At 44.5% G+C, this 26,721-nt stretch overlaps 2 protein-coding genes across 6 annotated transcripts; both read left to right on the top strand.

Annotated features, from left to right (window-relative positions):
- The first annotated feature begins 6,233 nt into the window (after positions 1-6,233).
- Positions 6,234-7,864, top strand: LOC119290624. Its single transcript, XM_037569240.1, has one exon. The coding sequence runs from the start codon at positions 6,597-6,599 to the stop codon at positions 7,629-7,631; it is 1,035 nt and encodes a 344-aa protein (XP_037425137.1). The 5' UTR covers positions 6,234-6,596; the 3' UTR covers positions 7,632-7,864.
- A 2,317-nt stretch (positions 7,865-10,181) lies between these two features.
- Positions 10,182-17,632, top strand: LOC119290622. 5 transcript variants are annotated; one of them, XM_037569239.1, is made up of 12 exons: positions 10,182-10,371; positions 11,277-13,685; positions 14,075-14,204; positions 14,286-14,371; positions 14,477-14,721; positions 15,470-15,556; positions 15,648-15,747; positions 15,897-16,223; positions 16,305-16,428; positions 16,731-16,962; positions 17,104-17,150; positions 17,238-17,632. In XM_037569239.1, the coding sequence occupies exons 1-11, from the start codon at positions 10,282-10,284 to the stop codon at positions 17,132-17,134; spliced, it is 3,861 nt and encodes a 1,286-aa protein (XP_037425136.1). In that variant the 5' UTR covers positions 10,182-10,281; the 3' UTR covers positions 17,135-17,150; positions 17,238-17,632. The 5 variants fall into 5 exon arrangements, 4 of the variants coding, with proteins under 4 accessions (XP_037425136.1, XP_037425134.1, XP_037425135.1 ...); XM_037569237.1 differs by having other exon boundaries at positions 17,093-17,150; XR_005141929.1 differs by having other exon boundaries at positions 15,897-16,428; positions 16,731-16,982; positions 17,093-17,150; positions 17,238-17,317.
- The last annotated feature ends 9,089 nt before the right edge of the window (positions 17,633-26,721 follow it).

The raw sequence follows: 26,721 nt of genomic DNA, 5'->3' as shown, positions 1-26,721 counted from the left end.
CGGAGACCCCCCTGACGTGAGACCGGCACCAAAAATCCTATAAATACAGAAACCCCCGAAAAGAAACCTAGATCGGGAGTTCCGCCGCCGCAAGCTTGTGTAGCCACCAAAAACCAATTGGGACCCTGTTCCGGCACCCTGTCGGAGGGGGGAATCATCACCGGTGACCATCTTTGTCATCCCGACGCTCTCCATGACGAGGAGGGAGTAGTTCAACCTCGGGGCTGAGGGTATGTACCAGTAGCTGCGTGTTTGATCTCTCTCTCTCTCTCTCGTGTTCTTGATTTGGCACGATCTTGATGTATCGCGAGCTTTGTTATTATAGTTGGATCTTATGATGTGTCTCTCCCTCTATTCTCTTGTAATGGATTGAGTTTTCCCTTTGATGCTATCTTATCGGATTGAGTCTTTAAGGATTTGAGAACACTTGATGTATGTCTTGCGTGGGATACCCGTGGTGACAATGGGGTATTCTATTGATTCACTTGATGTATGTTTTGGTGATCAACTTGCGGGTTTCGTGACCTTGGGAATTTATGCATAGGGGTTGGCACACGTTTTTGTCTTGACTCTCCGGTAGGAACTTTGGGGTACTCTTTGAAATTCTTTGTGTTGGTTTGAATAGATGAATCTGAGATTGTGTGATGCATATTGTATAATCATACCCATGGATACTTGTGGTGACATTGGAGTATCTAGGTGACATTAGGGTTTTCGTTGATTTGTGTCTTAAGGTGTTATTTACTATGAACTCTAGGGCTGTTTGTGACACTTATAGGAATAGCCCAATGGATTGATCGGAAAGAAATTTTTTGAGGTGGTTTCGTACCCTACAATAATCTCTTCATTTGTTCTCCGCTATTAGTGACTTTGGAATGACTCTTTGTTGCATGTTGAGGGATTGTTATATGATCTAATTATGTTATGCTTGTTGAGAGAACTTGCACTGGTGAAAGTATGAACCCCAGGCCTTGTTTCGAAGCATTGCAATACCCTTTGTGCTCACTTTTATCATTAGTTACCTTGCTATTTTTATATTTTCAGATTACAAAACCTATACCTACCATCCATATTACGCTTGTATCACCATCTCTTCGCCAAACTAGTGCACCTATACAATTTATCATTGTATTGGGTGTGTTGGGGACACAAGAGACTCTTTGTTATTTGTTTGCAGGGTTGTTTGAGAGAGACCATCTTCATCCTACGCCTCCCACAGATTGATAAACCTTAGGTCATCCACTTGAGGGAAATTTGCTACTGTCCTACAAACTTCTGCACTTGGAGGCCCAACCACGTCTACAAGAAGAAGGTTGCATAGTAGACATCACAGGGGTGGCTGGCGTCCGGCTATTGTCCGCTCTGGAGCACTCGTCGGAAGATGCTGTGGTACATCACTGGCAGTCGTATCCCCTCTGCCACCGGCTACGACGGCGACGGCCAAATCTCCTCCAATCGACGGCCAAAACTACGACGAAAGCGCGGGTGTGGTGGCGTCCATGTCGAGACATGGTTTGGTATGGACGGTCGGGGGTGCGTAGTGAGGAGGCGACCGGATAATAGTGGCGGCACCGGTGGCGGGGTGGTGCTGGGAGAGTGGGTGGACGCGCTGGAAGCGAAGGGACTGCTAGTGTCCCCGACATGCGGGCCACGGGGGGACAAGGGCGTGTGTCGAGCCAGTCCACGCGATGTCCGTTTCATCCCAAACTCGGCGCAAGTTTGTGCCGGGGATGGGTGAAAACGGATGGAATCCGGACATTTGTCCGTTTTGGGTCTACGCGTTGGGCCACGCTATTCGTCCGTTCTATCCCAAATGGACGCACCCGGATAAGATGGGGTCGCGCGCTGGAGTTGGACTTATGGAGTGGTTCTAGAAGAGCGATTATTATCGAGTGATTTGTGAAACCGTATATCCTAGTACCCTGGAATAATAAGATTCATCATGTCAAAACGGATCTTGTTACAAATCTCGCAAATTCTTTTCTTTTTTACTTTGTGGTTTACTTTGTAATTAAACCCTAACCATCACATAGTTTGTCTATAAATATTTGAGGTTCCATAGATCCAATCTAAAGGAAAGAAAAACGATATTGCCGCCTTCTTCTTCCTCGCAATGGTATTCAGCTAAGCTTAGCCCGCCTAGCACCGTGGCGCCAGCCATCACTCTCCCCTTTCCATGGCTAGCACCACATGTGATCGTTCCTCCCTCCCATCCATCCTCAACGGCATTGCAAGTTGAGGATGTGGTTGCTTCTCGATTAGTCCCACGCCTAATCCTAGTCGGTCCCTATTAATTACGCATTCTTCACCATTGGCCTTCCTTCGACCGTCAATCTTTATTTGTCGCTCTTCCTCATCCCTGCATCATGTGCTACTTTACTGTTTTTGTTTACATACTGTTCTTGTTCCTCTTTGTCATCGCCCACATATCCTTGTGTTAATTTAACTTTTTTATATACTAGTTGCCGGCCATCTAATCAACAATCTTCATGTCTTGGTATTGGCTCATATATTGTTCTTGGAGTTGTTTTCTAATATCTTATTTCACGAAGGAGGTATGTTGAATTTCCGCAAAGAAAAAGGAGGTATGTTGAAAAACACTTGATTTAACTTTGAGTAATAAACTAATAATACATCAGTCAAAACTATTTGAGTAGCCTAAAAATAGAAGCAACCCCTTCAACAGGAGATTTTTTTTGTTTATTTTCAAAAAAATGTAAGTTTGAAGTTGAATTAGAATTGAACACGGTAAACAATTCTATTTGCTCACAATCACAAGAAATTCGTATATTGTTCTTGAATCTTGAAGTTGTTTTTAGTAACATATAACATAAACATGTTCTCACAATAAATTTTTAATACATTTTTTAGATTATTAATCTGACTTAAGACTTTGTATTCATGGTACACACATTGAAGATTTCTAGTGCAAAAAGAAAAATCAATTCTCCGGGATCTTGTTCCACAGATACGGTCTTGTTTCAGAACTGTCTCATACGCAACATGTTATCCATATGACTTTAGCGCAAGAAAATCATTGCATGAACTATTTTTGTATTTGCATTGCTGACGATATCTCCTTCGGGTCAAGAGCGATGGAAGAATCTCCCTTACCTGCCCTTGATGCACCCTCACGCACATCATAGGGTGTTGAGACATGCTGGATAGGGTGGCGTGCATGATGTCTTCAAAGTCCTGAAGTAGAGAACATCATAGCCCCTCTAGACCTCCTCCATGCACCAACATGAAGGTGGTGCACAAGATGTAATGCAAGCTCTGGATCCGACAACATGGCCTCCTTTCGATCTCCTCCATCAACGTTGCCTCATCTTTTGCTCCACCATGTGGTAAATCAATAATGTTCACTACTTTCTTCTCTACAACAAACATAGACGATTCCATTCTTCGTTATTTATTGCTCATATACCATGGCACGCAGATGGCAACACAAATAATTTTCGACAACCACTCACTCACTAAAACATATTCATTGTATTGATGCCAGGGCGAGTGGCTTATGGTTTTCAAATGAAACTTAGTGCACCCCTCTAGGGCAGGTTGTTTGTTACTACAAGGTACTGGGCCCACAAGTTGACTAGCAAACCAACCACACCGAGTCAGTCTTATATGGTTCTAACAATGATGCACTTCAGTTTTCAGTCAAAGTTAGCCTCAACAAAAATCTCACAAATCTCAAATCTTTTTTAGGTAATTCTAGGCGTGGAAACTATTACCCACAAGTTTTTGTTAGTGAGCAGTGTCGGCTCTGGGCCTAGGCAGGAGGGGCGAGCACAGGCCTCCTATATGATATTTATATATGTTCCTACACATAGACCCATACTTCTTTCCAAAAGGAAACCCATAGTCCAACCTGTATAACTGATACGTCTCCAACGTATCTACAATTTTTGATTGTTTCATGCTATTATATTCCGCTTTGGATGTTTAATATGCATTAATATGCTATTTTATATTATTTTTGGGACTAACTTATTAACCTAGAGCCCAGTGTCAGTTTCTGTTTTTTTTGCCTGTTTTAGAGTTTCGCAGAAAAAGAATACCCAGGCCACGAGGGTGGAGGGCGCGCCCGGGGGGTAGGGCGCGCCCCCTGCCTCATGGGCCCCTCGTGAGTCTCCTGACCTAGTTTCTTCGCCTATATATACTCTTATCCCCTGAAAACATCCGGGGGAGCCACGAAACCACTTTTCCATCGCCGCAACCTTCTGCACCTATGAGATCCCATCTAGATGACTTCTTCTCTCTCTTTGATTCTAGATACCTTGTTCTCCTCGATGTTCTTGGAGATCTATTCGATGTAATATTCTTTTGTGGTGTGTTTGCCGAGATCTGATGAATTTTGGATTTATGATTAGATTATCTATGAATATTATTTGGTTCTTCTCATAATTCTTATATGCATGATTTGATATCTTTGCAAGTCTCTTGGAATTTTCAGTTTAGTTTGGCCTACTAGATTGGTTTTTCTTGTAATGGGAGAAGTGCTTAGCTTTTGGGTTCAATCTTGCGGTGTCCTTTCCCAGTGACAGTAGGGGCAACAAGGCACGTATTATATTGTTTCCATCGAGGATAAAAAGATGGGGTTTTCATCATATTTCTTGAGCTGATTCCTCTACATCATGTCATATTACTTAATGCGTTACTCTGTTCTTTATGAACTTAATACTCTAGATGCATGCTGGATAGCGGTCGATGTGTGGACTAATAGTAGTACATGCAGAATCATTTCGGTCTACTTGACACAGACGTGATGCCTATGTTCATGATCATTGCCTTAGATATTGTCATAATTATGCGCTCTTCTATCAATTGCTCAGCAATAATTTGTTCACCCACCGTAATATTTGCTATCTTGAGAGAAGCCACTTGTGAAACCTATGGCCCCCGGGTCTATTTTACATCATATTATTTTCCCATCTTGCCAATTTATGTCGCCGTTCCTTTAGTTTGCAATCTTTACTTTCTGATCTATAAACCAAAAATACCAAAAATATTTACTTTACCGTTTATCTATCTCTACCAGATCTCACTTTTGCAAGTAACCGTGAAGGGATTGACAACGCCTTTTATCGCGTTGGGTGCAAGTTGTTGATTGTTTGTGTAGGTATTCGGTGAGTTTTGTGTTGTCTCCTACTGAATTGATACCTTGGTTCTCAAACTGAGGAAAATACTTACTCTACTTTGCTGCATCACCCTTTCCTCTTCAAGGAAAAACCAATGCAAGCTCAAGAGGTAGCAATAACCTAGATAATCTTGGAATAAGGTCGTTGTTCATGTCGCGAGCCGTGACCCATCTACAGGGCACCACGGTGGCTTTCTCACGTCACATTGCCACACGGTAGGTGCAGTCTCATCTGTTTTTTATACGGAAAGACTGTAAGGGAACCCTCTACATTATAGTTGGTGCAACAAACCCAAATTGCAAGTACCGTGCCTTGAATCTGGGTAGGTGAGAAGGCATCAGCCCCTTCCCACCACTAGGCTATGCCTTAGTCTGCGTGCAGTCTCATCTGTTGCTTGCCTGCCTCATCATTCAGGTCATTGCCTGCTTATTACATGACCCATCCCCATATCCTTATCAAGTTATCAGTACTTGACATGTTATCTTAGATTGTTAGGGATCTACTCCCTCCATTCCCAACTACAAGGTTTTTTAGACATTTCAATATGAACTACATACGGAGCAAAATGAATGAATCTACACTCTAAACTATGTCTATATGTATCCTTATGTAGTCCATATTGAAATCTTTAGAAAGACTTATATTTGAGAACGGAGGGAGTAACTTCTAATTTCCATTTTTTTTAAAAACCGTCTAATTTCGTAAATTCTAAGTTCTAAATTCCATTTTTTACTCTTTAGGTGTTAGAATGTTGCCCGAGAAGTAGTTGCCAGGTGTTGATGAAAGGGAAAAAAAGGAAAATTGAGAGGATCAGTATATTGAATCACAAATTGGTGCTTCAACAAATTTCTTTCCTCTTAATTAATGTTGATGTCAATGCCTAAAGAAGTATTTTTAGCCCCGAGACATTATTGTGGATGGAGTAATTGTATGTTGGTTCCTATCCAAGGTAATCACCCTAACTTCGTTTTGCAATTCTTTTAATTTTCTATGCATAATCTGACATTGCTCAACAATTATTGATAGACATTGCTTTATATCAAACTAAGATTGTGTGGTTGAAAATCAAATCTTAATACTTTACAAATGAAAGTACATACATATACACATATACACTTATCCGTACATATACATTTCGGCCAATTTGCCTAGGACCCTAAAAAATGAGGTAATAGCACTGCAGGTCCCTGAACTTGCATGTCAGGTGATGGTTTGGTCCTTGAAGTTGCAAAAGTGGATTATTTGGTCCCTGAACTTGTCATGGATGTGCAAGTTTAGTCCACAGCCAATCAAAACTCGCCAAGTGGATGCCAAGTGGCCTGGCTGGTCAGCGCCATGAGTTTTTCACTTAGCCCCCTCCCTTTCTGACGAATCAACCCGCACTCCTCCCCCGCCCCCGCAGACAGACCACCGACCGCAACCACCTCCGGCGTTAATGCTCCACCGACGCCTCTAATGGCCGCCGCCGTCGCCGCAGTGACCTCGCCGGATCTCTTCTCGTTCCACGCGTCCATCGCGCCCTTGCCGGCGCCTCCGGCGGGCGCTGAAGACGACGATGGCGACTTCGAGTTCCGCATCCCCGCGGCGGTGGCCGCGCTCTCCGCCGCTGACGAGCTCTTCTCGGATGGGAAGCTCGTGCCTCTCCTCCCACTGCTGAATCCCGCCTCAGCCTGCTCGGCTCCGCCGTGCGTGGAGGAGGAGCCTCCCTCGGAGCCCGTCTCTCCCCGCGCGCCGCGGTGCGCTGGGCGGCGGTGGCGTGATCTCCTCCTCCTCGTGACAAAGAAGCCCAAAGCCGGCGAGGCCAAGGGTCGCGCGGAAGCGTCTCTGGGGCGTCGGGAGGCGCATTCGCGGCCGCTCCTCTCGCGCGACTCCTCCTCCTCCTCCTCGGCCTCCTCGTGCGACTCCGGCAGGAACGCGCGCCGCCCGCCGCCGCCGTCGCGCCCGCCCCTGCGGACGCGCTCCGCGCCGGTGGCGAGCCTCCTCCACCTCATGTCCAAGAAGAACGCCGGCGACTGCAGGAACGGCGCCGCCGCGGCCGCTGCCCCGAAGCAGCGCCAGCAGCAGCAGGCGTGCGCGCACCCGCTCCTGACCCGGGCCTCCTCGTCGTCCTCGGCCTCCTCCTCAGACTCCGGCAGGAACTCCCGCCCGCCGTGGCACCCGCACGGCCCCGCGCGGCCATGGCGCCCCGCGATAGCCGCCGAGAGCCCGCGCGTCAGCGCGTCCGGGCGCGTGGTGTTCCGGGGCCTGGAGCGGTGCTCGAGCACGCCCGCCGCGGCGGGCATCGGCGGCCTGCGGCGGCCGAGGCCGAGGGGCATGGAGCGGTCGTACTCGACCAATGTGCGCGTGGATCCGGTGATCAACGTGTTCGGGTTCGGGCACCTGTTCTTCCCAGCTTCGCCGGCCAAGGAGAAGAAGGCCGACGCCGCGGGCGGCGGCCGGAGGAGCAGGCCGGAGAAGCTGGCGATGATGCTGAGAGATCCGCAGGATTAGGTGGTGGCCATGCTGGAACATAACGCACGAGATTCTTCCTGTCGCGGATTCTTCTCTGTATTTCCCATCTTGTTTTTTCAGTTTTTTGTAATATACACCGCCGCTCCTGTTGTCTAGAACCAGATCTCTCAAATTTCAGAGACCTCATGCGAATCTGAACTGCCATCAGAGTGTCGTGTTGATGTAAAAAAGATTACTCATGAACAGAAGAACACTTTGCTTCAAGCTGAAGATCACTGTGAACTTTTCAAAAAAAAAAAGAGAAGAAGATCACTGTGAAATCGGATGAGGATGGGGAGTACTTTTTAAATTTGGAAATCGGGATGTGGCGTCAAATCGCAACAGTTGGAGCAACGGGACATCAAAGTTATAGTCAGATTCGTCAGAAAGGGAGGGGGCTAAGTGAAAAACTCACGGCGCTGACCAGCCAGGCCACTTGGCATCCACTTGGCGAGTTCTGATTGGCTGTGGACTAAACTTGCACATCCATGACAAGTTCAGGGACCAAATAATCCACTTTTGCAACTTCAAGGACCAAACCATCACCTGACATGCAAGTTCAGGGACCTGCAGTGCTATTACCTCCTAAAAAATATAGAGTCGGCCTGTGGTTGAGTAACCTTTTTTGTATATGTATGTACTTGATGAGATATTGTTTCGGCTATTTATAGTTTATCTAAGCTTGTGAATTTTGAAGTTTTAATCAGCAAATCATTGAACACTTGTCTTGCATTATATGTGCGGCAAAAGAATCGTGGAACTAGAAGCACTTAACTAGTATAGCAAATGAAAAAGCTTGACCCAAAATGAAAGTTTTTTTAGCACATGTTATTGCTGTGAAGATGGTGCTTTGTCTAGGTTGTGTTATAAGTATGACGCCTCAACTGAAAGTAACCATACATTATAGAAGTATGTATTTTATGATAAATCTACTAATATTTTTTTAAGATCTAGAAGTATCATTTTGATATTCTATATATTAACATTTTTTCTTTGTAGATGGTCAAAGTGAGAAATGTTTGAGTAAAGAAAACCCTAAAAAGACATATACTTTGGATCACATATAGTGTGAACCAATTCTCTTTTACCATGTAATGATAAGAGAGCATCACACGAGTGTGCAGCTAGCCTGCCCGTCCGCGTTCGAGTCTTGGCTCCTGTGTGATGCTCAAGGTTGCCTCTTATATATATTAATAAAATACCTTTTTTATTCTCTTTCACCATGTGATAATAGAGCATCGTGCGAGTGTGCAGCCAGCCCCCCCTCCCCCGTTCGAGTCCTGGCTTATGCATGGTGCTCAAGGTTGCCTCTTCTATTAAAAAATAATGGTATTTTTATTCTCTTTCAAACAAGGTAGCCTCTTATATTAATAAAAAACTTCTTTTTTGTTCTCTTTCACCATGTGGTAAGAGAGCATCGTGCGAATGTGCAGCCAGCCCGCCTACCTGGGTTCGAGTCTTTGCTCATGCATGGTCCTCAAGGTTGCCTCTTCTATTTAAAAAATATATTTTTTATTCTCTTTCACCATTTGATAAAAAAGCAACGTGTGAGTGTGCGGCCAGTCCGACCGCGTTCGAGTCTTGGCTCCCGCATGGTGCTCAATGTTTCCTCTTCTGTTTTAGAAAAAAATGACTTCTTTTATTCTCTTTCGCCATGTTCCTCGATGAAGTTCATGGCCACATTGGCAATTCGTCGTAGACAGAGAGGAGCGAGCTGATATGATGCCCGTTCGAGCCCAGACAGAGATGGGATGGTCAAGGTGGTGGTCCTTCTCCTTCCTCTCTCTCTCTCTGTCCAAAAAAAAAAGGACGGTCCTTCACCATTTAGGGGTTCACAGCAGCGGTGGGCGCACTCACGTGTTGCACACCTGCATATCTTTGGCGATTCTCCAAGTAAAGACAAGGCTGCAGCTAAGATCAGGTACTGTTCGCTCCGAGCTGTGCGCAGCTCATTTCTTTTCTTTTCTCCCAAGGCAGATGCTATATTGGCTGTGTCTCACGCCAACACACGGCCTATATTATTGCTTAACACTAATTTGATTATGAGATATTTTAAGGAGTTAACAACAATTTGAGATCTTGTGAGCTCCATCACGGCCATTCACACGCCCTTGCCGCAGTGGCGGGACAAAGACAAGTGGAAACGCAAGGACAGACGGGGCGACCTTAAACCCTTGCAAGGCCGCAGTAAACATCACATGCAATGCATTCCCAAATATCTCAATTTTTACTCCCGAGATCAAAACACAGTAAAGGTCCTCATCTACCTGCCAAAACGGAAGGAAACGGAATCACTACTACCGCTCACCTACAACCAAAACCACCACTTTGTTTTCTGGCAAGTATTACATTCTCACGAACCTCATTAATTGCCGAGACTCAAATAGCAGATCAAGGGCGGATTTTCTTACCCTAAGTGAATTACCGGGCGATTAACGCCGGCGTTAATTACTCAATACTACTAGCAGCACCGGCCGAGTGCTGTAAAAATAACCTCTCCATTAAACCCGTCCCCTCCTCCTCCCCTGTATCCACCTCCGCCCCGCCCCCCTGGATTCCGCCTCCTCCCCCTCTCCCAACCACCTCCGCCGCCGCCGCCGCGGCCCGGCTCTCCAATCCGAGGCCATCCGTCGCCGCTCGCGGCGCCGCAATGCCGCGGGGGGCCGTGAAGCGGAGGCGCGAGCCGTCCCCTGTCGCCGCCGCGGGGGAGCGGAAGCTTCTTCCAGGCGAGCACGTCGAGGTCAGCGCCGTCGAAATCCGCACCGCCGTCATCGCCGGGCGGGCCACGCATTGCTCCCGCGCGGCTGGCTCGCCTGGGTTTGACTTCCCGTGTTTCCCCTGTAGTCTAGTCTAGTGTGGTTGGCTCTGAACAGAGGCCCACTGCACCTTCATCAGATGACTTGTGCTAATGTGGTTAGTTCCGGTAGAACGCGCCGGTGATTGTTGTTTTGCGCGATAATCGTGTGCAGCTGGGAGCGATTGAGTTGGCATCCATCTAAACGATCTAAGACTGTCGGCAGAAATAGCATGTTTGGGTTAATCTGCGATGAAGTTCTTGTCAAACAATGGCATTAGTCAGTGCATGGTTGCGCTTGCATGTCTGCCTGTCGCCTAATTAGTCTGCCGAGTTATTTTGCTTGCATCTCATCTACCTGATGCAGTGACATGGTAAAAGATCTTTGCTTTGTTGGTACCCTTGTGGAAAATTGTTTGGAATCATGGGTTCTTGGTTGGTACTCGACTGACTGAATGTTATTATTGGCCTCTCATCCAAGTGTCACTTTGCAGTAGCATTTTTCTTGATTGTTTTGCTGTCTTGCGCACACACAATTACCCTTCATTGTTGAGTGCTAGTGCTTGGAATGTGTAGCATTGTATTGGTTTAGTAGGAACACAAAAGAAAAATAGGAAGTGAGCCAGCCGTCTCTGTTTCGCTCGCACCTAATGAGTTTACTTGTCCATGAACCATGGTCAACCAATGGCATCATCTATAAAATCTCCTCCCCACGGCTTCATTGTTATCATTTATCACCACCACTGATGCGTGTTGGAAATGTTGCTATCCTTTCTTTTTTGCAATCTCACTACAAAAACTCTCATACTTGTGAATGGGAGTAGATTCACTGATATATTTCTCTTCTGCAGGTCATTAGTTTTGATCCAGGGCTATGCGGATCATGGCATCAGGCTGTTGTCATTGAAATTTTGGACAACTTCCGCTCTGTAAGATACATTGATTTTGTTGATGACAGTGGTAGCGGGTCACCTCTTGTTGAGCAAGTTGAGGTGTCAGATGCTATCGATGGCAAGTCAAGTGCGGCTCGGGGATCCACTCGTGGAAAAGTAAGACCGGTGCATCCACATCAACCGCTGCAGGTATCTGATGCAAGCTATGGACTGTGGGTTGATGCACTAGTGGAAGGATCCTATTGGGAAGGTGTCATTGCTGATCACGCTGAAGGCTCCATGGAGAGGAAGGTCTTTTTTCCTGATGAAGGCGATGAACGCATTATGGCAGTCGATCAGCTACGCCGTACTCAGGACTGGGATGAAGTTACTGGAACATGGAAACCACGAGGAATCTGGTTGTTTCTCCAAATGCTGTTGTCACATGAAGAGAAAGATGGTTTACCTGTATCAGTCAGGCAGATATGGTATGACCTGAGGTCAAATCTTTCCTTGACGACAAAAGACAATACGTGGATGTGTGGAACAGAATCTTTTTGGGAGGGATCACTTGCAGCCCTTATTGCACAATTACGGTCTGTATGTGACAAACATACCCAAGATGGAAATCAAATAGGAGACTGTTGTAGATCAGCAGAAACTTCAACATCTGCAGCCTTTCAAAATAAAAATGTCGAGTCAATTGTCTCGGATAAGCTGGATTCCGCATCAGCTGCTATCTGCCGGACCATGTTAGAATTCATCTCATACTATCGCAATAACGACAGGATTAGTGCTCGTGCCAAACGGGAGTCTGCAAAGCACCATCTTAAATCAGTAGGGTGGACCTTTGTAGACGATAGAGCTAAGAACAGATATTGTGTCTCACCTGATGGGAAGCGGTTTGCATCTTTTATAGCAGCATGTGAGGCTTACCTGGCACAGAAGGGTTGTCATACAAATAATTTGCTTTTACATAGTGTGACTCGAAATAATGAAGATTGCAGCTCAATTGGCACAGATCTTATCCTAAGGGAGAACAAACACCATAATAAGTTGAGTATGGATGCCTCAGCTTCTTGGATGCCAGTACAGCTAGATGCAAAATTTTCCCCACCTATAGCGTCGTTGCTTGCTAGTTACCAAGAGGTCACCAGTTTTTCCCAGGGACAAATTAATGAGACCATGAGGATGAAGCTGAAGGAGCATCTCCTGGCATTAGGTTGGAGTATTGTGTCCAAAGAAGATGATATTATAAGGCCTAACGGTCAACCAAGTACTATTAAGAGATACCGGTACAAGTCACCTGCCGGGAAGACTTATGTTTCTTTCCTTCAAGTACTCAGGAGCTTCGCAGTTCAATGTATTAAACGAGTTAAAGGGAACAATACTGAAGACATTCCTGATAATTGCAATCATTTGGCAGCGCACAGAGTAAATCTTGATGCAGCAGTTTCAAGGGACCTGGCAACACTTGGTAAGCGTAAACGTGAAAATAAATCTGATGTTGTAGGAAAATATGTAGATTGTGTGGAAGCGGATGTGCAGAATGTCAGGAAAAAGAAACTTCTGAGATCAAAAGCTAAGAAGTTCCTCAAATCTGCTGGTTGGATAGTCTGCCAAAAGATGAAATCTAGTAAAAAACGGGAGCTTCGGTATCATTCTCCATATGGCAAGTCCTACAAATGTCTGCTGGCAGCATGTAAAGGGTACTTAGAGCAAGGATATCAAAAGGAGAATAATGCAAGCTCTGGGATCACCACTGATACGTTTATAGCACTCGGTGGCGGAGCAACGGATACAAGTGGAAGAAAGGACCTGCTGGTTTCAGTTTTAGATAGACATGATGGCACGTTTAGCTGGCCTACATGTCATGTAAAATCAAAGAAAAGAAAATCATCTTCGGTGCCTATGAGCCATGCACGAGTTTTGAGTTCAACACATGGTCAGATCCTGCCATATCAGCATCGTGCTAAAACCGTTCTGTCTCTGTTGGTAGACAAAAATATTCTATTACCAAGAGTTAAACTTACTTATAAGCAAAGAAGTGATGGGCCTCGGCTAAAGGAAGGTACCGTTACTAAAGATGGAATAAAATGCAGGTGTTGCAATGAACTATTCACTCTGGAAAGCTTTGAGGTTCATGCTGGGTGCAGTACTCGGTTACCTGCTGCTCATATCTTTTTGAAGGATGGGAGGTCCCTCTCACAGTGTTTAGTTGAATTGATGGGTGAAAACAAGCCCAAAGAATCACTGCAAGTGCGCTTGAAGACAAATTGTTCCGATACAGAAAGTGATTCAATATGCTCTATATGCAATGAGGGTGGGGAAATATTACTTTGTGACAATTGTCCTTCATCCTTCCACCATGCTTGTGTTGGTTTGGAGGTACTCCTTATCTTATCAGAGCAAACTCTTTTTTCATCCAGAGTTTTTAACTTTTCAGGCATATGTTTTCGCAAGTCTCCTGTTACAGCACAGGAGCATGTCATTTCAGTCATACTTAAAAACTAAAAAGCCATTTACTTTTCTTATTTGATCACCAGTGGTTCATTGGATATTTCCCATCAGATGCAAACTTATATGATTTCTAATGAGCACTTGGAATGCCTATTCAATATCTGTTTTGAACAATGTGACAAGCATGTGGTTTTAGCTTCATACTTGGTTCATACGGTTGCTACATTTCCTTGTTTTTTCTTTTACATAAGCAACTTCTTTCTATATGCACTTGCTTGTCTGTTGATCTGACATGCAGTATGATGCTGCTTTTGTAGGCCACTCCGGAAGGAAGCTGGTACTGTCCATCTTGTAGATGTAGTATTTGTGACTTGAGTGATTATGATCCTGATACCAACCAATTCACCGAGAAGACTATTATGTATTGTGATCAGTGTGAACGCGAATGTACGGTTTTCTGAACACTTGATAATAATATATAATAATATTTCGAAAACCGCTGATTTCCTTTTTATCATATTTTGGTAGATCATGTTGGTTGCATGAGAAACAAAGGTGATCAGCTCACCTGCTGTCCAGAAGGGTGCTGGTTTTGCAGTAGGGGATGCTCAGAGGTATGACAAAACTTAGATAAAATGCTGTTTCCACCCTGAATTACTTTAGAATTTGAACTTCATGCATGCTCATTATGTTGTCTCATGATCTATTCTGATGTGCAGATATTTCATCATTTGCAAGAGCTTATCGGGAAATCAATTCCAACTCCTGTCGAAGGCTTATCATGCACCATACTCAGATTTGACAGAGAAAATGCCAGTGACCATGGCGATTTTTACAATGAGATAATGGCAGAACAGTATGGCAAGCTGTGCATTGCACTTGATGTTCTTCATGAATGTTTTGTTACTATTATCGAGCCCCGCACACGAAGAGATCTTTCTGAAGACATTGTGTTCAATAGAGAGTAAGAACTGCTATGGCACCATTTCAATGTGTCTGTCTTCATTTTACCTTCCATTAATCATGTGTTGATTACTCATTGTGTGGTAGGCTTGATGGGATCATGGAAATCATTAGCTTATAGAACCTTCGTTTCACAATATCTGCCCTTCATCTCTGCAGTCTTGTTTCAATGTTTATGCTCTCTGCCCTACTTTTAATCTTTTGGAAGAGGTTAAGTGGTTGTGGCATGTAATTTAATAGGGGTATGCATGATCATTTCTCAACTCGCTCTTAGATATAGTGTTTTGTTGGTTCTTATGGTTGGCTGAGGACAGATACAGTGAAACACAGGGAGTACTATATTACAAACATTTTAAGCTGAATTTGGATGGTGCTATATGACAATTGACAACAGGGAGTATTATCATTCTTATAGCATGGATATTCTGCTACAGTGCATAAATTTAACTACAACGCTCACTTAGTTCTAGGATGACTCGTCAGTAACTCCCTCTTAACATTTATTTTCTCTATTTCACCTCACACGTGCTGGACACTTTGCCCGAATTCCATATTAAGTTTCACGCACCAACCAGTAGAGCCAAATCCTCCAAACTGATCAATCCACATATACTTCAACAATTTCTAGTCTATTTCATCACAGTAATTCATCTATGTACAGCTTGTATATTCTAGATGTGCTGGTATTTCTCCTTTCATTATTAATCATCATAAATGGAGACTGTAATTTTTTATCTAATCATCTACAGATCAGGTCTCCGACGGCTTAATTTTAGGGGATTCTACACGATACTTCTCCAGAAAGATGGTGAGCTGATATCTGTCGGCACTTTTAGGTATTTTACTCTTCTCAGTGGTCCTCCATGGTAATTGCAAACTTTTTTAGTTTATCGTTTTTCTCCATATCACAGTTTATTTTCTGTTTAGGGTATGCGGGAAGAAGTTTGCTGAGCTGCCTCTTATTGGCACAAGAATTCAATATCGTCGACAAGGAATGTGTCGCCTACTGATGAATGAACTGGAGAAGGTTTTTACTTTTACTACTTAAATAAATATATTTAAAAATTACTGGCAGTTGTGAAATTGAGTTTGAATGTTGCAACATCACGTTCCCATTTGATTGTCAATATTCCTGGCATTTTGTAGCACTATTCAATTTCTTTTTGTACTTTGCAGTTACTTTCTGGCTTGGGGGTGGAAAGGCTTATCTTACCGGCGATTCCTCAGCTTCTAGAAACATGGACAGGATCATTTGGTTTCACAGCAATGTCTTTCTCTCAGAGGTTTGAATTGGCAGAGAGCAGCATTCTCAGTTTCCAGGGAACCACCATCTGTCAGAAGATTTTAGATGCCACGCATCATAATCCAAGAGATATGAGCATCCAGTTGGTGGTTAATGCAGAAGAAATTGAGTTGGGGAAGAACAGCATTGTCAGTTTTGAAAGAACCACCGCATGTGACACGGTTGTGAACAATGCATCCAATCATTCAGAAGAGTTGAAGGTTACAGCACAGACTAACTATAACAGTTTAGCATGTGACACGGTTGTGAACAATGCATCCAATCATTCAGAAGAGTTGAAGGTTACAGCGCAGACTAACTATAACAGTCTAGCATTGGCAGAGAACTCCGTTTTCAGCTCTTGGGGAACCACTATTTGTCAGAAGGTTTCAAGTAATGCATTTAGCCATCCAGAAGAGTTGAATGGTCTCTCTCTCTCTCTCTCTCGCTCACTTGGTACTTGGCTAGGGAGCACTTGTCATGTCAGTTTCTGGAATCCTAAAAAGGAAAGATGAAATCAAACTAGTTATTAAGCATATTGGAAAATTGATGCTACCTCTGAATATGAATTTTGTTGTCTATGTCCGCACAGATATAGATATGCAAAATAACCTAATGAAGCAATAGGTTGCTTCAAACATGCCTGGCTTTTGCATGCTTCGATTATTTATTTTATAGGAAGACTGTATGGGTGAACTTTGATTTGATAGTCTTATTGGCAATTACAGGATCTGACTACCAACTGGAATGTACTAGTATCGTCCGTGAGGCATTGGAAAGTGATAGTCAAGAAAGCACTTCAGTGGGGGTAGAAGATAGAGACCAACTGGAGCCTGAGCTGTTACTGGAAATTCGGAGTAACAGTAGTGAAGAGGGCAATTGTGCTGTTGGTGTTCCCATTATTACGCCAAACCCAGAAGTTAACTTTACCGTGGACAGTCATGGGCAGCCGTATGACAGGTATGGTTTCTTCTATTAAGGTCAGTTGACAAGAAAAACCAGCGACCTAGTGATTCCTGTTGACAGATTCTCTTAGTTGACAACCTTGTTTACCAGCTATGACCAGTATCTTATGATGCTGTATTTCTAGTGTTGGTGCAGATCAGTGCAGCGAGAGTTGTGTTTCAACTGAGGTTAAACCTGTTGTGGTACGTATGCTGCATACATGGTTTGTTCCAAATGATACTCTAGATAAGTGCACACAGCTTATTATTCGCCATGTTTTGCTGTAACAGGCAGCTCCAGGATCCAAATACAAGGGTAAGTGCTACGAGCGGAATAGATGGAGCAACGGCCGTAGGAAACTAGAAATGCACGGCTACGGGGTCTCCACAAAATGACCAGAACTGGGTTTATTCCACCAAAGGTTTGGATCCACGAGGCTTGCAATCTTGTGCAATAAACATTCGGGGAATGTGCATAGTCAACAGCTAATCTGCTCTCTCTAGCGAGGGTTGCCTCGCGTAAGTCAGTTTCAAGCACTCATATTATCATTCTGGGAAAGAAAAATGTTGTATCAGTCTCTGTGGATGTTTTCACACCTGATTTTTCAATTCAAATTGTTGGTTCTCAACTGTGCAATGTTATGTGCTATGAAAGTCTCCAAACAGGATTTCACCCGTTTTTATTATATACTCCTTCCGTAAACTTTTATAAGAGCGTTTAGATCACTAGACTAGTAATCTAAACGCTCTTATATTTCGTTACAGAGATCACGGCTGAACGATATAAGGTAGGAGTAGTTAGGAAGTACTTACAACCAGATCAAACAAACAGTTGCACAACATAAATTGCGCTGCAGAAACAACGCACGGTAGCACTAAAAACAACATGACTGCTTCACACTTACTTTTTGAAGATGACTCGCTTATTCTTATGTCGGCAGATGGATAAAATGCATCATGTCTCAGAACACTCCTTGATGAGTACTGTACGAGCTCAGGCTAGATGGTGACTAACACTGAGGTTGACTCAAGGGTACAAGTGTGCCAAACACTAGATATTATGACATAGTCCTTGAATGACATTACTTTGGCTTGCGTGCAATGGTGAGAGTGGATCGACCTGACTGCTTCCGTCATCTTATTCATAGAGTTTTTGCAAGAATTGCAAGGAGGAAGAAAAAAAATGCTATCAACAGGAGGGAAAGAAGTGTTGTACAAAGCAGTGGCTTAGTCCATACCAGTGTTTGCAATGTTAGTATCCAAAATCCTGAAAAAAATCATTAAGGGGATCTAGGAAATGACAAGAGCATAAAAGGATGCACCGGATGTCATGGAGAAAATTATGTATTCCTAAGTTAATGGGAGGAATGAGATTGAGAGATCTAAAATGTTTTAACCATGTTAGCTAGACATGAGATTGATGGATGAACCTAATTAACTTTGTGCCTCTGTTCCTAGAGCCAAATGCTACTCAAAAGGAAATCTGTTGAATGCACAACCAAAGAAGGGCTCATCTATGACATAGCAAGGTATTATTCCAGGCTTGGAAGCATTTAAAAGAGGATATGTCTCGCGTATAGGAGATGGATTGCAAGTTAATACATGGAATGATAACTGGGTTCCTTTGAGCCCAACTTTGAGGGTGAGAACACCTCGAGGAGGTATAATGTTGCAAAATGTCCCATACCTCATTCATCCAGTGACAAGCAATTGGGACGAAGATTTGATGTGCTTTGTTTTTTGGCCGGTTGATGCGAAAGCCACACTATCTTATTCACCTTGTTACAGATAGAGAAGATTTCATTGCTTGGCACAATTTTAAGAGTGGACATTTCTCAGTTAAATCATCTTACTTTGGCAAATGGGATCACAAATGCAGTACCCACGCAACTACTCCGTATATTGTCGGAAGCTCTACATTAAATAAGTTATGGTCCGTACTATGGAAATCAAATGTCCCAGCAAAAGTGAAGATCTTTGGATGGCTGGCTCTTCATGGCATTGTTCCTTGTTTGAGAATCTTGGCGAGTAGACATATTAAAACGAGTGGACAATTTCCTCTGTGCAAAGTGGACTATGAAGATTCAAAACACATGATCTTTCAATGTGAAAGAGCAAGTTAGAAGGAACTAGGCTTGAAGGATCTGGTGGATCAATCCCTGTGTCTTGATTGCTCGGGATCGATGGTGTTGGATGGGATGATTAGAACAAATCAATACTCGGTCTTAGTTCCCGAAATACAAATATGTGATCTTGTTCTTACTGCAAGCTGGTTTTTGTGGTGGCAGCTGAGACAAGTAACACATGGAAAGGAAATACCATTAATCAGTAGATTGGTGATGTAGATTTTTGCTCTAGCTCTGAACTTTACAAGGGAAAATAAAAGGCTAGCTGCTACAAGAGTTTCTACCTGGTGTCGTCCTCCTGAAGGGGTTTATGCAGTCAATGTGGATGCAACTTTTAATCCCAATACAGAACAATGCTCATTTGCATTGCTATTTGGGACACCATGGGTGGTTTTGTTGTTGCAAGAAGTGTCTAAATTGACAATGCAGCTGAAGTTTTAGTGGTTGAAGCAATGGCACCTAGATATGGATTATGGTTCGCTGAACACATGGTTTTGAATAGGATTGTTATGTCAGATAATGAGGTGGTAGTTCAGATTATGAACAAAGGAGGGTTTTCTAAAATAGCTAGCTCGGCAATTTTCTATGATTCCAATCTAAGGGCGAGTAGTTTTGATGAAGTGAGGTTTATCCACTGTTCAAACAAAGTCAATATGGTGACACATGAGGTATCTACGTCTATGTCTTTACTTTCTGAAGTTTGTACTTGGGTCAATGAACCCCCTAGTTTTCTCTTGCCCTGACTCACATCTGATGTATCTTTGATTCAATCAATAAAATGCGCCAGATGGCTTTCCCTAAAAACAATAATATGGCTAGAAAGCAAATCAAGAGCACGCGAGAAGCTGAACACAACGTCACACACCAAAGGCACCTAATATCCACGACGTGCCCCAAGGAGGGTAATGGAAGGCACCGGAGATCCAGGACATGCCCCAAGAAGGGTAATGGCGCAAAGCTTCGTTGCCGCAATGTCCAAAGGAATGGATAATGGTTTTCACCCAGAGTCCTAATTTTGGAAGGAGAACCACGACGACATGCTCAAGAGGTAAACGGCGTCTGCAGGCGTCGTCCCTGGCCAAAGGCACCTGAGATCCAAGATGCACCCTAAGGAGAGAAACAACACAAAGCTTCATTGTCGATGTGTCCAAAGGAATGGATACATGTTGTCACCCGGAGTCCTGGCCCGGGAAGGACAACTATGAAAGCACCCTCAAGAGGGAAACAATGTATGATGGTTCTATATTTTACATATTTTTAGAGCTCATTTGCTGCATGTTGTGTGCATATATGATGTCCCATTGAACCAAATATATGTCCATTATGCATTATTACGGGCTTTTACTCTCTTCTTCATGAGCATTGCATAATTAGTGATTTGATTGGTTTCCTTCGTTTTTCGTGTCTACAGGTCTTTTGGAGCAACTTGTGACCAAACACGATGAACATGTCATGCTTGGGTTCATTAGGGAGGACTTCCATCACCAGCCTTAGCATTTCGGAAGGTCAAAACAGTGATTTTTTAAAGTTCCCCAAATCAAGATCTAATACCACCAGTGCACCGGCCTCGTTCTCATGATTTCAACAAGCACAAGAACATCGAAAACGAAGTTCATATGAGAAAATTAATAGCGTTTTACCAGAGGAGGTCAGAATTAAAGACATCCTCTAGTACGACCAAAAATGGTCGCACCGATGGTCGTACCAGGTGCAGACATGCCTGAAAATTGCCTCTCTGGACGAGGTTCTTCACTGATTTCACCCTAGTTTGTTCCTTCATGATCTTTGGCTGCTAAGGAAGAGTTTGGGAGAGGATTTGGCTCATTTTGAGCCCTTGGATGAAGGAGGAGGATCCACATCTACGGAGGAGACCCGAGGAGGCCTCCTATATATGCACCTCCAACCCTAGCTGCAACCACATCCATCTACATCATCTTCAACACATCCATCCCATCTCCATTGCTGCTCCAAGACTACCTCCATAGAGAGAAGAAGGGTTAAGTCAAGAGAAGGAATAGGAGGCCCCGCCGTCACGCGCACCAGCCTTTGGGCCGATGCCATCTTCACCGCCTATGTCGCCATTGTCTCCATCACCGGTGCCGCTTCCATAACCATGCTCCTCTCCTCTACCGGCTTCGTGCCGGCTTGTAACTTGCCTTCCCCTCTATGATGTTTGAGTAGTTGTCTTAGTTCCATGAAGAATGACAAAAGTTAGGGTTGTTTTCGCGGCCATGGGCACCTAGTACGAGGGCTGGCATGACTTTGTATGGTCGTACTAGGCGCCGTATTCTCTCCTAGAGTCTTCCCACAGTTTCATATTTTGGTCGTCATTTTCCATACGAACTCCAATTTTGATATTCTTGATCTCGTTGTATTTGTATTGAAAAACCTGATACACCCCTATCATTAGATCTTCATTCTCGGATAGTTGAAAAAAAATCTCAAAATTTGCAAACTACACAAAAGGCCTTCATCTGGTGACTGTAAATCCTCCCTATTGATCCCAACCTGTAGGAACGAAGTATGTCTACCAGAGGGGGGGGGTGGGAGTTTTAAATTTTCTTTGGAAATATCAAAACTCTCGGAACCCAGTAGCAGAGCGAATGAAAACAGTGTAGAGTGAGCGAATACAAACTAACGAATGGAAACTAAAAACATGCATCAAGACAAATCACATGATTGAAACAGTTCGAATGTAAATAGGAGAAGTAGAGGTAATCAGTGATGCTCGATGGCGACAAGAAATTTGGTAGACCAGTTCGCCCTTCTGCAAAAGGACCATGTCTGGTTGGAGGGGTTGTGATTCAACACAGAAGATAAACTCTCTTCACCCTATTCTCCTCGACAATTGGTTCGTCAACCAATTTCGATCACTCGTGGTAGATACTTGAGGCGATCTCCGAACCTTTACAGACTTCTTTTTCGAGAACCACAATTACTTTTGGTCTATGAAGATATTGACACCTAACCGTCTAGAGAGTTTGCAGCTCTCAAGAGTAATAGGCGGAGCGTACTGGACTTAGATTCGAGTGATGCTGAACCACGATCTAATTTTTCAGCTTTAGGGATTTTCTCTCGATGAATTTTGTCACGCCCAATATGCGATACTATCCTAAAGAGACTCGAAGGTCCCACCAAGGATAGAACCGCATATTGAAACGCTTTTGCAAGGTGGATATCATTACATCAACATTACATAATAGATGGGGATACATACAAAAGGCATACAATGCCACACGAATACAACATCAACTTACATAAGATCGCCATCCGGCTACGGATGAAACACAAACAGAAACTCAAACGACATCCACCCTGCTAGCCCAGGCTGCCGACCTGGAACCTATCCCCTGATCAAAGAAGAAGCAGAAGAAGAACTCCAAAACAAGTAACATCACTCTCGCGTCATGATCACCGCATAACATGTACCTGCAACTGTTGTTGTAGTAATCTGTGAGCCACGAGGACTCAGCAATCCCATTACCATGGGTATCAAGACTAGCAAATCTTAAAGGGAAAGGAAGGGGTAAAGTGGTGAGGCTGCAGTAGCGACTAAGCATATATGGTGGCTAACATACGCAAGTAAGAGCGAGAAGAGAGCAAGCGGAACGGTCATGAAGTTAGCAATGATCAAGAAGTGATCCTGAACTCCTACTTACGTCAAACATAACCCAAGAACCATGTTCACTTCCCGGACTCCACCGAAAAGAGACCATCACGGCTACACACACGGTTGATGCGTTTTAATTCGGATCTGGTGTCAAGTTATCTACAACTGGACATTAACAAATTCCCATCTGCCGCATAACCACGGGCATGGCTTTCAAAAGATTATACCCTGCAGGGGTGTCCCAACTTAGCCCATGATAAGCTCTCGCGATCAACGAAGGATATACCTTCTCCTAGGAACACCCGATCAGACTCGGAATCCCGGTTTACAAGACATTTCGACAATGGTAAAACAAGACCAGCAAGACCGCCCGATGCGCCGACAATCCCGATAGGAGCTGCACATATCTCGTTCTCAGGGCAACACCGGATGAGCAATCCGTACAACTAAAACCAGACCTCAAGTTTCCCTGAGGGGGCGCTGCAAAGGGCTCTGGTTCGGACCAACACTTAGACAAGCATTGGCCCAGGGGGGGCTAACATAAAGATGACCCTCGGGTTGGCCGACCCAAGGGAAGGGTATAGGTGGTGGTGAGGCAAATGGTAAAACCAAGGTTGGGCCTTGCTGGAGGAGTTTTATTCAAAGCGAACTGTCAAGGGGGTCCCATAAATCACCCAACCGCGTAAGGAACGCAAAATCCGGGAACATAACACCGGTATGACGGAAACTAGGGCGGCAAGAGTGGAACAAAACACTAGGCATAAGGCTGAGCCTTCCACCCTTTACCAAGTATATAGATGCATTAATTAAAATAAGAGATATTGTGATATCCCAACAAAATCTTGTCCACCATGGAGCAATCTTCAACTTCACCTGCAACTAACAACGCTATAAGAGGGGCTGAGCAAAAGCGGTAACATAGCCAAGCAATGGTTTGCTACGAAGGGTGTCAAAGGTTAGAGGTTCATGGCAATTAGGGAGGCTCGAAGAGCAAGCGATAGGTAGCGCAGCAAAGCGATAGAACGAAGCAACTAGCATAGCAATGATAGTAGTGAGATCCAGGGTAGCGGTCATCTTGCCTGAAATCCTGCTAGGAAGAAGTACGAGTCCATGAAGAAGATGAAGCCACGAAGACAAACCAAGCGTAGACGAACGAATCCTCACAATCGCAACATTACCGGAACTAAGAAGCAATACCAGAAAGAAACAAACAACATGGTAAATGCACAACCATAAACATGGCATGATGCACAAACAAGTATGATGCATGTCCGGTTTAATGAGGCATGGCATGGTAATATGCACAAACAACACTACGAGTTAAGTGGAGCTCAATATGCAACGAGTTGCTTATTGACGAAACACCACATCTGAGTTATTTAGTTCGCTCTTGTTTAGGAACACAACAATGTTAAATATTTTTAAACATGGCAAGGGGTGAAGTATATTAAAACTACCTATCTAGGCAAGTTTAAATGAGGCCGGAACAACAAACAACAATCCCGGAAAATCCTCATGACCATATTTCAAATTTGGTACTGTTCTGCCTATTACATAATTTTAGAGTTGTTAAACAGGAAAATAAAGTGCACCATGTTAAACTAGGCATTTTTCTACCCCATTTACATATAAAGTTTATTTAAAATGGAGCTACGGTTATTTAGTTATGAAATAAAACATTTTAACATGGCATTTAGCAAAATAAATGCAAACAACATTTTAAACATATTTAACATGGATGAAAGTGGAAAATTATTAATCTACACAAAATTCTAAGCATTTTACATATATGAAGTTTTTACATATGATGCACTGTTAAAGAGTTATTATATGCATGATGAACAGGGGGTTTTCTGTAAAACGGCGTTCTCTGGAAAATAGACAAATTCGTAGCACAGAAAAAAAACAAGTCACGGGCCGAATCTGGCTGGTCCAATTGGTGAAAAAAACAGAGATGCGCTGGGGGCTGCTCACCCATGGGCTTCGGCCCGTTGGTGGAGGAGGCTGGCTTGGGCTGGCAGATCTGGCGCGGCTGGGCCTTGGCGCGGTACAGCAGAAGTGGCCCAAGGCAAAGAGGCTATGCGATGCAGGCCCAGGAGCACGAAGCAGAGGGCAGTGAGCACCGTGCTTGGTCCCGAGCAGAGGACGACGGCGAGGGGCTTGGTGCGACACGACAGGAGATCCGGCGAGGCGGCCGTGGATGGAAGAGGAGGCGGATCCAGCCGGATCTGGAGCGGGGAAGGGCGCAGACGGCGTCTTGGTCCATGGCGGCGGCGCTGTGAAGAATAACACCGAGTGGCCGTCATGAGAGAAAGAGAGAGCTTGAAGAGATGGGGAAAAAGGAGGGAAAGAGAGAGGCGACGGTCATGGTGCTCCAACGGGTCGTCAGTCAGTCGCCGGAGACGGACGGGGAAGCGAGGCAGCGACGAGGTGGAGGCGAGGGGAGCTCGAGGCGGCTCGGGTGGTTGGGCAGGTTCGAGCGCGATGCCGGAGACGGCAAGGGAGCGAGGTCGCTCGGGGCCTGTTGCAGCTCGGGCGCATAGGAGCTCCACGCGACTGCAGGCTAGAGGTAGCGCCTCGATCCATTCGGGATCGAGCGCTCGGGCTGGCTGCGCGACGGTCCTGGCGTTCCTGTGCACGGGAGAGAGAAAGATGTGAGCGAGAGACAGGGGAAAGAAGAAGCACGGGAAGAATCAGCGGAGAGGGACGCAACGGTCCTGCTAGTTGCCGGCGAGGAGTGGCTGAAGGCGAGAAGGCCGCGGGCGCCGGTTGGCTCGACGGGGAATTGAAGGGAGAGGAGGTGGGCGAATCGGATGGATCCCGAGGACGATGGTGAGTTGGTGGCGGCGGCGAACACGGAATGGATGGGACAGATCCCTAGGTTTTAGGGTTTGGTCTCAAATTAGATTAGGGTTGGACTATATATATGAAAAGGAGGGAAGTTTAGATCTTCCGATCGAAATCCGATGGACAAGAAAAATAGGCTTAGGAAGTCCAAATAAAAAAACGGAGATGTTTTAGGGACGTTTCTAGATGATCCGGATCCATCGGTAACGACAGTCCGTTTCGGGTTCGGAGCAGGTTTCGGACGCACGCGAGGGGGGCTGCGAGCTGGCAAGAGAGGTTAGTTGGTTTGACAAGAGGGAATGGAAAACCCGGTTGGTCTTGGAACGGCCAACAAAAGCAAAGGGGGGACACGGCAACTACGAGCGGATGCAAGTTTTATGAAAACGATGCCGATGCAATGCGAATGATGACATGAGACGAGATGCATAACAAGAACAAAATGCAAAACAACAGACAAAAACCCAACCACGAAGGAATTATCATATCGCATCTCCGGAAAAGGCAAGAGTTGGAGTTACGAATATGGAAAGTTGTATCCGGGGCGTTACAACACTCCACCACTACAAGAGGATCTCGTCCCGAGATCTAGGATGGCACCGGAGGGAAAAGGAAGAGGAAGATAAGAGGTAAACTAAGTTGCTTCTTTGACAAACGAGTGAAACTATGAACCTTGAGATGTTGAGCAAAATGAAAGAAAGAAAACAACGAAGATGAGCAAAGTTGAAAACACTCCGTTAGAAAAGAGGAACAAGGGATACGAGAAGAACCAAGAGGTTTAGTAATAAGATAGATATTGAAACCACTCCAGTTAAAACTAGATAGAGAAGGAATAAGATTGATATAATTTGGGCAGCACTCCGACTGAAAGAAGAAGGAAAACTTGATAAGGTGAAAAGAACTTGAAGAGATGACACATCACTCCGGTTAAAAGGATAAGCATGAAAAGAACACGGTCCTCACAATTCGAGATGTTGAGTGAAGAGAGCAACATCACCATGCCTCCGGAAGAAAGAATAGAAGATAGATCATTGAAATAAAAGAATGGAGAAGAAAATGGCAACTTCTGCCACAAATGAGCTTGGAAAGCACCCTTCCGAGAAGGTTATAACGGAGTTGTTGGAAAACCAACAACGAAAAGAATAAGCTTGTAGTGGGCTTATGGAAACATCTCAACACTTGAGGTGAAATTCCG

This window comes from Triticum dicoccoides, chromosome 4B (assembly GCF_002162155.2).
Source record: "Triticum dicoccoides isolate Atlit2015 ecotype Zavitan chromosome 4B, WEW_v2.0, whole genome shotgun sequence".
In the NCBI taxonomy this organism is placed as follows: Eukaryota; Viridiplantae; Streptophyta; class Magnoliopsida; order Poales; family Poaceae; genus Triticum; species Triticum dicoccoides.
This window is presented reverse-complemented; position numbering and strand designations above follow the sequence as displayed.